Below are 13,682 nucleotides of genomic sequence, written 5' to 3'. Positions count from 1 at the left end.
GAAGCGCACCCAAAGCGAAGGCTCATGCAGGTGGCAGGATGGAGGGTTTGCACAGCCTGCGGGTCCTAGCCTCCTCTTTGGAACCTGAGTCAATATTTCGTTAGGTTGTGGAGCAGGAGGAGGCCTGAGGAGCTTTGTTCTCAGTGCTTTTTCTTCCTGATGGGTTTCTTCAGCCTGGGTTGGAGTCAGGGCTCCTGCTCGGGATTTGACTGCAAGAGGATTTCACCCTTGACTTTACAGAGCAGAAAAGCTGTAGTTGGACACTACAGGACATCTTTAACCTGTACTAGCTTAAATACAGATATGTGCACTCATAAAACCTGCAGAGTATTGCCTATGTAGAGAGCTACTCAAACAGTTTATACTGCACATGTGTGATACACTTAAACATTCATTGCTTTCTCAAGACATGCCCATTTGTATGGACTTGGGACAACTCCAGGCTGCCTGGCTGTTTCCATCCAGCGTGAATGTATGGAATGGGAGTAAGGTGCATAAACAGGTCTGGAGGAAGGTTTTCCATTAGCTGCAGGTAGTAATTTATGGTGGGAAAGCAACAGGCAATTAAACCCCTTACATTGCTGGGCATTAATGTATAGTGCTGTAAGTCAGAACATTTCCTTTAATGTTTTACTTAATGAAGATGAAGCCTCCCTCTTTATGGTCTTAAGTCCTTTCCACGCAAGGGCTTGTTTCAGAAATGTCTGTATTATACATACCCACATAGCACACACACCCCAAGCTTACATTTCAAGCTAGTGCTTCATTGCAGACTAGGGAAAAGCCATCAGAAAGGATTGATTTGCCCTCCACAGATTGCTCTGCGCGGTCTTGAATGCAGTTTGGAAGGGATTGGCTTTGTTGGGTTGTTTTTAACATCAGAGGCAGATCTCCACCCTAAGATGCCTTGCGAGAAGTTAGCAATCTGTGCAGAGGATAGAGTCTTCTTGGCTCTTCCACCTCCAGTACAAAGTGATCCTTTGAAGCGTTTTAAATACTAGATTTTCCCAAAGGTATCGAGCACGCTATGTAAATAAACTTCATTTCAAGCCAGGCTGGGTTACAGAAGCAGCCAGTCCACAACTATAACCAGTATGATGGGCCTTTCGTTCTGTAAAGGATTTCACTCCCCACTTGAAGCAAAGGGAGGAAACCAGCCTCAACAGAAATACTCAGATAAAAGCAAATACTTTGGATACCAAGAAGGTAAAGCAGTCTCCATGCTGCTGTTCTTGTTTATTTGTTCTTTCTTCTCCTCTGTTCTAAAACTTTAAGCCTTTGTTATTGATTTAGTATGTAAGAAATGTACCAAATTCAGTCGGATCCTAATAAATACTAAGTACCATCGCTAAGCAGAGGAAACTGAGCTGCTGCTATGGCCTTACTGATGCTTTGAGGCCATCATTAGAATGGCAGACTTTCAGATTTCCCTTGGGAGAGGTCACATACCTGCACTGGAAAACTCTCGCACTGCGTGTTGCACTGGAGGTGGGGATGGAATTCCCAGTGTGCCCCCCTTTCATCCACAGCTCTTCTGGATACCTTGCACTACCTCATCATTGGTTTCTAGGTCTTGAGGCCTGTGAAGAATTGACTCAGAAACCATCTTAACCTTAGAAGGATGAATGTGGCAGGGTCTGAAGACAAGTGATGGCAGTGTTGGTGCCTGGTGCCATTGCTCTGAGCAGGGTAGGTGTGGTACAAAGCTAGTAATGATGGAGTCCTGATGATCTTGTGGTTTCAGGCTGTAACAGCCAGCAATAAACTGCCATGGGAAGTATCTAGTCAGTCCCACTCAACCTAATTTAAAGAAGCTATTTGGAGGTGGCCATGGCATTTATTAGACATCACATTTGCAGAAGTGATGGATGGGGACCAATGGAGAGGATGGTGCTGGAGGCTCTGCAAGTTCAGCAAAGGGTGCAGACCTTGCCTGTGCAGAGCTGATGGGCTGCAGCACCCGGAGCTGAAACCAGGTGTCCCAGCCTGAGAAAGCTGGGGCTGTTCAGCCTGGAGTAGAGAAGCTGCATGGAGACCTCAGAGCAGCTTCCAGTATCTGAAGGAGACCTATAGGGATGCTGGGGAGGGACTTTTCATTAGGCACTGTAGCGATAAGACAAGGGGTGATGGGTTCAAACTGAAACAGGGGAAGTTCAGGTTAGATATAAGGAAGAAGTTCCTTACTGTGAGGGTGGTGAGGCACTGGCACAGAGTGCCCAGAGGAGTGGTAAATGCTCCATCCCTCGTGGTGTTCAAGGCCAGGTTGGACACCGGGGCTTGGAGCAAGCTGCTCTAGTGGAAGGCATCTCTGCCCGTGGCAGGGGATTGTAACCAGATGATCTTAAGGTGCTTTTCAACCCAAACCATTCTATGATTCTATGAATGCTTTACTGCTCCAACCCAAGTATTCATCCCTCAGTGACATGGCTTAGTGGTGGCCTTGGCAGTGCTGGGGGAATGGTTGGACTTGATGATCTTAAAGGTCTTTTCCAACCTAATTAATTCTGTGATTCTGTGATTCAGTTGTTTCAAATTTGGGATTGTTTATTTGGCCACGCAGAGCAAGATCCCCATTGCCTTGACTGGCATTAGGTATTTGACAAAGCCCTTGGAAGACTTCAGTAAGACCAGGGCTTTGTGCTGACCCTGCACTAAGCATGTGCTGTAGCCCACAAGCTGGACACACCAGCGACCTTCATCTGAGGAGCTGTAACTCAAAGCTGGAAGGAAGTGGGTATAAACCTCGGGCTGTTCTCCCGGTGCAAGCAGAGGGCCGAGTGCCAGGAGCACCGGGGATTTAATCCTTACGCTAACAATGTTAGCTTAGCATGCTTTCCATAATCCATTCTTAAGCACGAACATCGATGTGGTTTGACACCTTGGAAAATGTGCTAGCTGGCTTTCCCCAGCCCACTGCTCCCTCCCGTGTCCTGCCTGATGAGAGGACCACGTGGAAGAGAGCCAGGAGGAGAAGGAAGACCCCATGGCCATCCCTGCTGCCCCTGCATAGCCATACTAAGTGTGTGTCCAGGCCAGTGGTGCTGCATCTTTCCTGCTGTGCTTCCAAAGAGCTTGAGATACTTGGCTGAAGCGTGGTGCATATATACAGTATGTCATCATTCTTTGAACAGCTTCCCATCTTTGTGGATGGAATTGACAGAGGACATCCTGCATTTCTCTAAGGGAGGTGTCCTAGCCTAAGATCTCCATTGCCAATTAAGAAAAGGGATTCAGTGTGGGCTTCTTATTGCTGGTCCGTACAGAACTGTGCTGTTTTCTATTGGCTTTAGGAGCTTTGCTCCCCAACAGCCCCATAAAGTAGCTCAGAGGCTGCAGGCACATGGCACAAGGCTTTACTTCATTACTTGCTCAGCTGCCAGGGAGGCCTGGTTTTCTCATCCCTAAAACAAAGCAAAGAGCAAAGCTGCTGATCAGCTCCATCACTTTAAGCAGCTGAAGCAGGCTCTGAAAAATAAACAGCTCTGTGAGATGCTACCTTAGATGTCAGATGCCAGAGGACCAGGAGCTGCTGTCTGGGTGATGTGCACGGAGCTGTTTTCCCGGCTCATGCAGTCCGCTGTCACTGGCAGAGGTTGGAAAGACCTCAGAATAATTCATGGAAATGTGTTATTTAAAAGCTTTGAGTTACTGCTGGTGTGCCCGGAGAAGCTGTGGCTGCCCCATCCCTGGCAGTGTTCAAGGCCAGGTTGGACACAGGGGCTTGGAGCAAGCTGCTCTAGTGGAAGGTGTCCCTGCCCGTGGCAGGGGTTGGAGCTGGGTGAGCTTTAAGGTCTTTTCCTATACAAACCAGTCTGGGATTCTATGATCCATTGGCACTGTGGGCACTGAAAGTGCAGGTAGGCAGATTATGAAGATCTTATTTACAGAGTGGCTTAAGCAAATGAGCCTTAATTTGGAATAACTGTAGCAAAGCTTCTGCTTCTGCTTTGGAAGGGGCAGAAGTTCCTGAGGAGCACATCCAAGTTGTCTGGGGGAGCTGTGCATGCTCAGGTGGCTCTGAGCCCTTTCAGAAGGTATAAATAATGCATTGACTCCAGGCTTAGGCTGAACTCTTGTTTGCTAGTCCAAATATGTATTTCCTTTCATTATATCAGTCAATAGCATGAGCATGTTTAGAAACAGGTGGGTTCCTGACACCCTTGAGCATAGTGAGGATGGATGTAATATTCCTGTCTGCTCTGGGAGGAGAAATCAGACAGAGACCCCAAGGAGACATCCTGCTGTGCTGGGGTTGTGTGTGATCCTCTCATTTCCTCATCCAGGCTGAGTACCTTTGCAGCCAAAGATGCAGAACATGCCTTAATCTTCCAGTGAAGGTGCTCTTTTGGCTTCCCACGTGGGGAAGGCTTGGGAGCAGGGAGGTACCGATGCCCAACACGTGCCTGAATTGGCTGTTCCTGCCCTTTGGAAGGAGAGCTGGCTGTGTGCGTGCCTGCCTGCTTGGGTTTCCTGGGAGTGGCACAGGTATCTCATGGTTTCATTCTCATTTCAAATTAAGACTGATTTAGTGAGCACCATCTGAAGACCAGTGTTAATATCCTTAGGGTAGCTCAGATTCTTGTGCGGTGAGCAGCAGTTTTTAATGCTGTATCTTTGTTTGGAGGTTATATTATCACAAAGTTGGCCTAATACTTTTTAAATTAAACTTCTCCAACCAGCATTTGAAATCTTAAATGAAGACTTCTTTTATAGCAAAGCTCCTTTCTTGCCTGCGTTTGGATCTGCCAGGATTCTGAGGCTTAAATCTCCATGCGATGCTTTGCCCGTGCAGAAGGCAGCATTCGTTTTACACCTTTCATATGGATTTTGTAAGCAATGTATTAAAAGCAAGCAATGAAATATTCTCTTAGGTGAAGGTCTTTAAAGTGCCAAACAGAGTAAGGTGCCTGAGCACCACTAAGCTTCCAATTTAGCCCTTAAAATTAATCTTTCCCACTCTTATACTATTAAGTCCCATTAATAGCTAATGCATTAGTTGCATTTAAGATGCACATCTGTTCAGATATATGCACAAAGGAAATATTGATGTCCAAATTCTTTCTCAGGGGCATTTGAAATGATTTTCTACTGAATTGAGTAAGGTCATTTGGCAAAGCCATGCAGGTCATCAATAATTAATCCAAGCAGGCTGTGCTGAGTCTCACGGTGCTTGCAAACACCCTGTTAGACAGGAGAGTTTGGCAGAGCAGAGCCAGCTCTCAGGTTTGCTCTGCAAACAGTGAATGTGCCTTTAAGGGGGAGAGGGAAACTTGCTTTTATTGAAAACAGCTGTACTGTACTTGCATTGCAGCACTAGGTGCATCCATATATGCTGTGCAGAGCTTCTGATCCCCCAGTCCATCCCTATCCAACCTGGGGGCCACTTAAACACTCCTGGCATATACGGTTTGTTTCCACCACATGCCAGCAGGCTGCAGGAATGCAAGAGATGAGATAGGATTTATCTCAGTTAACTTTAAACGGGACGAGGGGAGATGAGCTCTTAGGCAGAAGCTCTTCCCTGTGAGGGTGCTGAGGTGCTGGCACAGGGTGCCCAGAGAAGCTGTGGCTGCCCCATCCCTGGCAGTGTTCAAGGCCAGGTTGGACACAGGGGCTTGGAGCAAGCTGCTCTAGTGGAAGGTGTCCCTGCCCGTGGCAGGGGTTGGAGCTGGAGGAGCTTTAAGGTCTTTCAATTACCTGATCAATGCATATAAGTATCTGAAGGGAGGGTGTCAAGAGGGTGGTATTTCCTCTGGTTTGTTCTTGCTTAAGCAAGTACGTGGATGAATCTGTATATGTCCAATCCACAGCCTGTACAAACACTTCCAGGGCTTTTTAATCTCCAAAGCTCTTAATCTGTCATGTTCACATGTGCTGTGTTTCCTGAGAGAGAAAATAAATAGGGATGGGTGGAGGAAAACAACTCCCTGCGTCATCCACTTCCTCAGCACCGTCAGTGGCCTGGTGGTGCACTGTGGCTTGCAGAAATGGCAGGAATTGGGGTTATTCAAGGGGTAATTGCTCCCTTGGACGGGAGCTCCATCCCTGGCAGTGTTCAAGGCCAGGCTGGATGGAGTCTTGGGTGACATAGTTTAGTGTGTGGTGTCCCTGCCCATGGCAGGGGTTGAAAGGGAATGAGCATGATTTCCTTTTCAATCCAAACCATTCCATTATTCATGGAAGTTTGCCACTGCCAACCTCCAGCTTTTGCTGTCCTTGTCACCTCTGCCCCTTTTACTTCTGTATTTTAACAAAGCCCCACTTGTTCTCCCTGGACCACTACAAATCTGCAGTCATAATCATCATCTCCAACCTCCTCCTTGCTCCCTGATGTGATGTCCTCCACCAGATCTTGCCAAGTGCCAGGTTCAAAAGACCTGGTGGAGGACCTGATAGATCAAAGTGCAGCAGGGACACCAAGCATTCCATCATGCACCCATTTTAGCTCTACCAGTACTCACAGCATCCTCTTCTAAGCAGTTATTTCTGGAACTGTGTATCTGAGCTCATTAGTTAGAACATCACCAGCAACCAACTGGTTAGAAACGAACAAATTACCGTAACACTCCAAATTAAACCTTCCTGTACAGTTGAAAAGTACAAGTATTCACCCCAGGAAGTGCCTTGGAATTCAGAACACAGAGATCTGGGGAATGTTTGCTGGTATTTGCCAAGCTTTGGGTAATTCATGAAGGAAAATAAGTCCCTATCCCCTCAGTCTCAGCGTTGCCTTTCATGTTGAGGTGTATTGCCTGGAGAAGTGGTTGTACTGAAGCTGGTTTATTCTGCTCAGTTAAAGCTGTAGCAGTTTAATATAAATGGGAAAGATTAAGCAGCAAGCCCATGGACTTCCTTCAGATGTTAGCAAACAATTTGGCTGTTAATTTCTACCTGTTTGACTTTAAATGAGTTGCAGTTAAACAGAGTTAGCTCTGTGTGCAGTTCTGCGAGGCAAGAGAAAAGCAGTGGAGGATGCTGGTTTGCTCTGACTGGGGTTTGCTTGCCTGGAGCTCTTGTGGGCATTGGCCAGGAGGAGATGGTATGGCAAGGTCATCTCTGGAGATCACCTACTTCTTGGGAGCGCATCAGGGACTGTAGTGATAGGACAAGGGGTGATGGGTTAAAGCTGAAACAGGGGAAGTTTAGATTGGATATAAGGAAGAAGTTCTTTACTGTGAGGGTGGTGAGGCACTGGAATGGGTTGCCCAGGGAAGTTGTGAATGCTCCATCCCTGGTGGTGTTCAAGGCCAGGTTGGACAGAGCCTTGGGTGCCATGGTTTAGTGTGAGGTGTCCCTGCCCATGGCAGGGGGGTTGGAGCTGGATGATCTTAAGGTCCTTTCCAACCCAAACCAGTCTGTGATTCTGCAGCAGCGTAGAAGGCATCCTCAGCTGCATGGCTTGTGCTTAGAAGTTTCTGTTGATGGTGCCGACGTCTCAAACAAAAGCGTCTTTCCAAGAGCCAGCAGGAAAGCAAAGGATGTGGTAGCTGCCTTGTGAGGACAAACCTTCAGCCCTGGGTCACACACCCCATCAGAGCAGCTCTCCAAAAATCTGGTGTTTCAACCACAAAAGCCTCTCTTCCTGTTCCAGGGACATCTGTTTGTGACATAAGAAGTGGGGTCCAGATATAGAATCACACCCAGGGGGGAAAAGACCTTAAAGATCATCAAGTCCAACATTTCTCCCAGGACTTCCACATCCAGTCTACTAAACCATGTCACTAATAGAATCGTGGGATCAGCTGGGTTGGAAAAGACCATCAGGTAATGGGGTTCTGTGAAATTCTGGGCCCTGCTCCGCCATTGGGTGCATTTAGTAGCTTTGGTGCAGGTTTGTTTCTCATCATAACAGCAGGAAACGTTCTCTGCAGCCATTCATCAAGTGCCCATCAGCAGTGCTGTCAGTCCCGGTGATTTATCTGGGCTCTCGGTGCCAAACATTAAGCTGCCCGTTTTACAAGGAAGAGAGTTTCACACGTGGCACCATGGAAAATGACTGTGTCAGTCCAAAGAAGCTAGCAGTGGTTACAGTGTCCGTTTGCGTTCCTCATAAAGAGAATCCTGTCAAACCCTGTCTCGCGTTTCACAGCCATGATAAGAGCCCCTGAAGAATATGCTGATGGAGAAACGCTTTCAAGCTCTTTTATCTCCTTTCATGCAGCAGGGGGGTGTGCTCCTTAGCTGGGGAGTTTGTGTGGTGACACAGAGAGATCCTTTGTACCAACAGGGATTGCAGTGACAGGACAAGAGGTGATGGGTTCAGACTTAAACAGGGGAGGTTCAGGGCCAGGTTGGACACAGGGGCTTGGAGCAAGCTGCTCCAGTGGAAGGTGTCCCTGCCTGTGGCAGGGGTTGGAGCTGGATGAGCTTTAAGGCCCCTTCCAACAGAAACAGTCTGGGATTCTGTGACTCTAACAGAGGAGCAGTTTGTGAGCTGGGGTTTGCTGTCTCACCGAAGGCTGTGCTGCTGCAGAGGTCAGTGATTTTGGGATGCACAGTGTTACAGACCAGGTGTGCCAGATGACTGCAGCTCTGCACTGGAAAGTGAGCTCGTTTGTCTTCTTCACTTTGGTGCCTTGCTTTGGGCTTTGGCCCTGCGAGGTGTTTTCCTCACCCCCATTTGTAAAGCATGATGTAAAACCTAATTTTTACCTGTGATACTGATCGTATGTTGATCAATCCCTGTCTGCTCGTGTTCTCTCAAGTCAAGTTGTGGCAGGTCTCGGGTTGAGCTGGATTCTGGGGCTCTTTCCATCCCTGTGGCCATGACTATCCATGTCAGCTGCCTCCACTTGGAGTTTTATCTACTAAATACTTTGTCCACACGTAATCCAGCTATTTCCTTTTTGTTCTCCATATGTTTTGCTAGAAACGAACGCAAGGTGCTGAGAAAGTCATTCCAACTGGTATATGAAGTGTCCTTGGACAGCATGATGTGAGGGTTTGGTGCTCGGACAGCCCGTCCTTGCTGCTGGTGGGATGGCTGGCTCCCAGCTTGGTAGGACCAAGCTGCATCAAAAGGAGCCATACGTGGCTTAGCACAGGAACCCTCTGAAACCTGGTGTGGTGCTTCCTGATCCCTACAGGGACACACGATCAGTGTCTGTCCTGCGCACAGTGCAGTGTTAGGAGAGGGAAAAGCCATCCAAAATGATCAGTGCGTTACAGCACATTAAAGATATGAAGCATCTTTATCACAGTGCAACATGGGTAGAGGTCTGGAGGCTCTATAGCTACTCACATCCATCAGATCCTCCTCAGGAGATGACTAAACATCCTCCTCTCCCAGGGCCCATGCATAGCTGTCGGTGCTGCAGCAGCTGAGCAGCTATCTATAGCCCCGTGTGCTCTGAGCCAGCTCCTCTGCTCATCCTAAACTGGTTAGTTCAGATCAATCCTTCAGCCTGAGACATCCAGGAAGCTGCAGGGTGCTGCGGGAACTGGCTCTGCAGTTCTAACTCTTCACTCGGTCACTTGGTAAGAGCAGCTGCAGCGTGGTACCAGGGCTGCTGGCTAAGAGAAAGTGAAGGATTCCTCATGGTGAAGCACGATCTACTCTGCTCTCATGAGACCTCACCTGGAGCATTGTGTGCAGTTCTGGTGTCCGCAGCATAAAAAGGACATGGAACTGTTGGAACAAGTCCAGAGGAGGCCACGAGGATGATCAGGGACTGGAGCACCTCCTGTATGAAGACAGGCTGAGGAAGTTGGGGCTGTTCAGCCTGGAGAAGAGAAGGCTGCGTGGAGACCTCAGAGCAGCCTTCCAGTATCTGAAGGGGGGCTATAGGGATGCTGGGGAGGGACTCTTCATTAGGGACTGTAGTGATAGGACAAGGGGTAATGGGTTAAAACTGAAACAGGGGAAGTTTAGATTGGATATAAGGAGGAAATTCTTTCCTGTGAGGGTGGTGAGGCACTGGAATGGGTTGCCCAGGGAAGTTGTGAATGCTCCATCCCTGGCAGTGTTCAAGGCCAGGTTGGACAAAGCCTTGGGTGAGATGGTTTAGTGTGAGGTGTCCCTGCCCATGGCAGGGAGGTTGGAACTGGGTGATCTTAAGGTCCTTTCCAACCCTAACTATTCTGTGATTCTATGATTCTATAATATCAAATCTCAGGTCATAAGGGGCAGTGAAAATTCAGCTTCTGCAGGAACAAGAAGGTTCACTTGCTGTCTGGGTCAGATTTCCACTTGGATAGGTCTGTTCTGACAGGTTGAATTCCCTGGCTAGACTCACCTATTAGGAATGGTCTTGTGATGGTTCACCGAGATGCAGTTCAGTATGTGTGAGGGATGAAGGGATCTACACTGCTTGGCAGAGTCCTGGGCAGCAACTTCAAGGAGTCCTTAAAGTGAATGAAGTGAATGCATGCAGAACAGAGCACTGCTAGGGACAGTGGAAAAGATGCCCTGAAAAACACAGGCTTGGAGTTAACCCTGTTCTTTCCCAGACCAGCTGGGGTTCCAGCGTTAGCCTGTGGCTGGAGGTGCTGCTGCTCTGAATGGCACTCTCATGAGAGAATCATTTCTGCAAAGGGAACTGGAACTGCTGAAGGTTTGCAAAGCACGTGGCAGGGTGCTGGAGGTGTCCTAGAATCCCAGACTGGTTTGTTTTGGAAAGGAACATAAAGCTCACCCAGCTCCAACTCCTGCCACGGGCAGGGACACCTTCCACTAGAGCAGCTTGCTCCAAGCCCCTGTGTCCAACCTGGCCTTGAACACTGCCAGGGATGGGGCAGCCACAGCTTCTCTGGGCACCCTGTGCCAGCGCCTCAGCACCCTCCCAGGGAAGAGCTTCTGCGTAAGAGCTCATCTCAGTCTCCCCTCGGGCAGGTTAAAGCCGTTCCCCTTTTCCTGTCCCTACAGGCTCTTGTCCCAAGCCCCTCTCCAGGTTTCCTGTTAGCCCCTTTAAGTATAACCTAAGTTACCTTTAGGCATTCCTTAATGATGTAGTTGTCTTCCATATGAGGCTTTTCCCAGCTCTGTTGCACAAGGACATGGGATCTGCTGTAACGTGCTGGAAAGACCTGAGCATGGGGGAGGTAGGGGTAGAAGAGGGAACCTTGGCATTGCCCTTTGTGATCACCACAGCAGCAAGACAGACCTGGGACACGGGACCCGCTTGGGATCCTGTCAGTGCTCAGCTGTGCCCTTCTGTGTCCTCTGCAGGCCCTGTGATGAGAACCACCCCCATGTGAAGCCCGATGCGTACGTGACCAACCTGGCTGAAGCGGTTGACATCCTCCTCCAGCAGCTCTAAACCTGATGGCACCATGGGTGATTGGAAGGAACAGGGCTGAGGCTGCACAGCAGCCCCTCCATGAGGCCACCTCCTCCTCTCCCACCTCCACTTGACATTAACAGCCCCAGCCCCAGCCTTGCCCGGGCTGGGGAATCCTTGAATACCCAACGGAACAGGACTGAAATGATGGACTGAACTCAACGTGAACACCAGACCTGTCCTCCTGCGCCTCTTGAGTGTCCTCCCCTTGGGGCCAAGCCCCTGCCAGCTCTCCCACAGTGCCAGGCTCTTCCCTGGCTGCCCAAGGGGAGCCCTGAGGGTAATGCTGGGGGTGGGCTGAACCCCCTTTAACTCTTTATTCACACCAGGGACCCAGCCTGGGGGTGCCTGGGTGGGAAATGGGGTCCCAGCCATTCACAGACAGCTTTTCCTGTTTCTCTCACCCATACTGTGCCTTTTGAGGTGCCTGGGATTGGATTGGGGTGTCCTTGGAGGGTGATGGAGGCCACCAAGCCCTGGGTTGGGGTGCACCGGTCCAGCCCCATTCTGTGGGGTCCCATTTGTGCCTCTCCTACGCACAAACACCCTTGTGGGGCAGGGGACATCCCCGATCCCTTGGCAAGCTGCTAACTGTGTTTCTCCCATGATAAGCCCCTGTTTGGCACTGCCCTGGGATGGGGCACGGGAATCTGGTAACACTGCGACACTTTATGGAGTAACAGTCAGGAATAAACCCCATCCTGTGGATCTGGGCTGTTTATCACTGTGTTCAGTTGGATTAGCCCTAATAGGGATGTTTAGAGGAATGTGAAATGCTTTTCACTACCTGGAATACTCTGGTGAGGGCCATGGGATTGATGGGCTTTTCCTTCCCTCCGTAGGGTCATCTCCCAGTGGCTGTATGTGTGGGGATGTGGGTTTCCTACCTCTTCCCATTAAAATCCCAGCCCTGTTGCCAGGGCACTGCTGGTGTTGAGTCCCACCCAGCTCCAGCTCATCCACCACTGGGTGCTCCAATGGGAGCATCACTGCATGGCACGGCACAGCATGGTACAGCTGGCCCTGCCATGGGGGCCAGCACAGGTGACTTGGCTCCAGCCAGTGCTGGTGCTCCTGGCATTACGTTTATGGTCCAAGCTGGGAACCAGTCTGTGTCAAGCACCAGCTCCATCATTCCTGCCAGGACTATAAATGCTGCTCTATAAATACGAGGTATAAATGTTCAGCCACTTCTTTCCTTCTCATAGTCATTGCTGTTCTCCTAGATACCAAAAGCACACAGGCACACACCACTCTCCCATGGCTGTAGCTACCTGAACCTGGTCTACATCCCCGTGGCTTGATCCTGCTCCAGCAGCACGTGCTTACTGAGACCCACTGCATCAGTTCAGCCCCAGCTCAGCCCCATCCTGCTGCCAGGGGAGTGCTCAGCATGGTCAGGCTGCCAATGATGCTCCATTGAGCCGGGACAGACATGAGACTGGGTTTTGGGCAAGACTTTGTGCTTTAGAGTGCAATGAAATGAGACCATTTGGGCTTTAACCTACTTCAGACCTCCCATGGGACCACGGAAAGGTGTGCAATTACATATACGTTATATGCATTTATATATACATACACTTAGGCAGCATGCTCTGGGCACTGTTTTCATACAGCTACTGCTTCCTGCATGTGCAAGGAGGAGGTACATGGCAATTCCAGCTATTTTTCCAGCATTCCCAACAGCTGAAGATGACCCTGGTCCCTGCAGGACACTGGGGGGATGATGCTCTGTGTTCCTGGAGCAGCCTGTGAGCACTGGAGGTGCAGGGCACCCCTTGGAGACGGCAGGCTAAGGAATTAAATCATGATAAAACAAAACACGTGGGAAAATGACCTTGGTGCATGTCTGAGGTCTGGTTTTGTACCTCTTACCCTCTGGGTAGTGGTTCAGCCAAAGGGGACGGTACCGACCACATCCATGCACATGAAGGATGCTGTGAACCCTGGATCAGCGTTAGGGCTGTGATGGACCACTGAGAGTTTCTTCTTTATCCCCTAATTCTTCCTTTGTATTCCATCACGCTCAGCCTGTCGCTTCAATCTGATTAAGTTTTGGCAGATAAACATCCTGCCATCTGTCATGAAACTCTGTGAACTGTTTGCTGGCTCAAGGAAACGCAGCAGTTTTCCTCTCGGATTTGCAAAGGGAGATTGCCCTGTTTCCCCAAGGATTTAGTTAACACCCTCCATGTGCCTTTGCTCTGCTGGGAGCTCCTGCCAAGCATGAGTTTAGGTTTTCTTTTAAGGGGAAGGACTTCATCTCTGTCCTTAAACACAAAGTGTAACGTGCTGCTTGGTGCTTAAATATTGACTTGGATATTGCTGTCGGCTCTTTGGCTGTGTTACAGCTACGTAACAGCCAGTCTCAGGTGGGGGGGCATGGGCTGCTCCCCCAGAGCA

General features: G+C 49.4%; 1 protein-coding gene across 1 annotated transcript in view; it reads left to right on the top strand.

Annotated features, from left to right (window-relative positions):
- The window catches only part of LHPP (phospholysine phosphohistidine inorganic pyrophosphate phosphatase), a 72,428-nt gene extending 61,007 nt beyond the window's left edge, over positions 1-11,421 (top strand). Inside the window, exon 7 of the mRNA XM_061478592.1 lies at positions 11,168-11,421. Within this exon, the coding sequence (XP_061334576.1) occupies positions 11,168-11,258 (91 nt within the window). The 3' untranslated portion in view covers positions 11,259-11,421. The remainder of the gene's footprint in view (positions 1-11,167) is intronic.
- The last annotated feature ends 2,261 nt before the right edge of the window (positions 11,422-13,682 follow it).

This window comes from Pezoporus flaviventris, unplaced genomic scaffold, assembly GCF_033815535.1.
Source record: "Pezoporus flaviventris isolate CSIRO_AGI_PZ_B2104156 unplaced genomic scaffold, CSIRO_AGI_Pfla_v1 ptg000129l, whole genome shotgun sequence".
Lineage (NCBI taxonomy): Eukaryota > Metazoa > Chordata > Aves > Psittaciformes > Psittacidae > Pezoporus > Pezoporus flaviventris.
The sequence above is the reverse complement of the archived record's forward strand: the minus strand, read 5'-3'. Positions and strand labels throughout refer to the sequence as shown.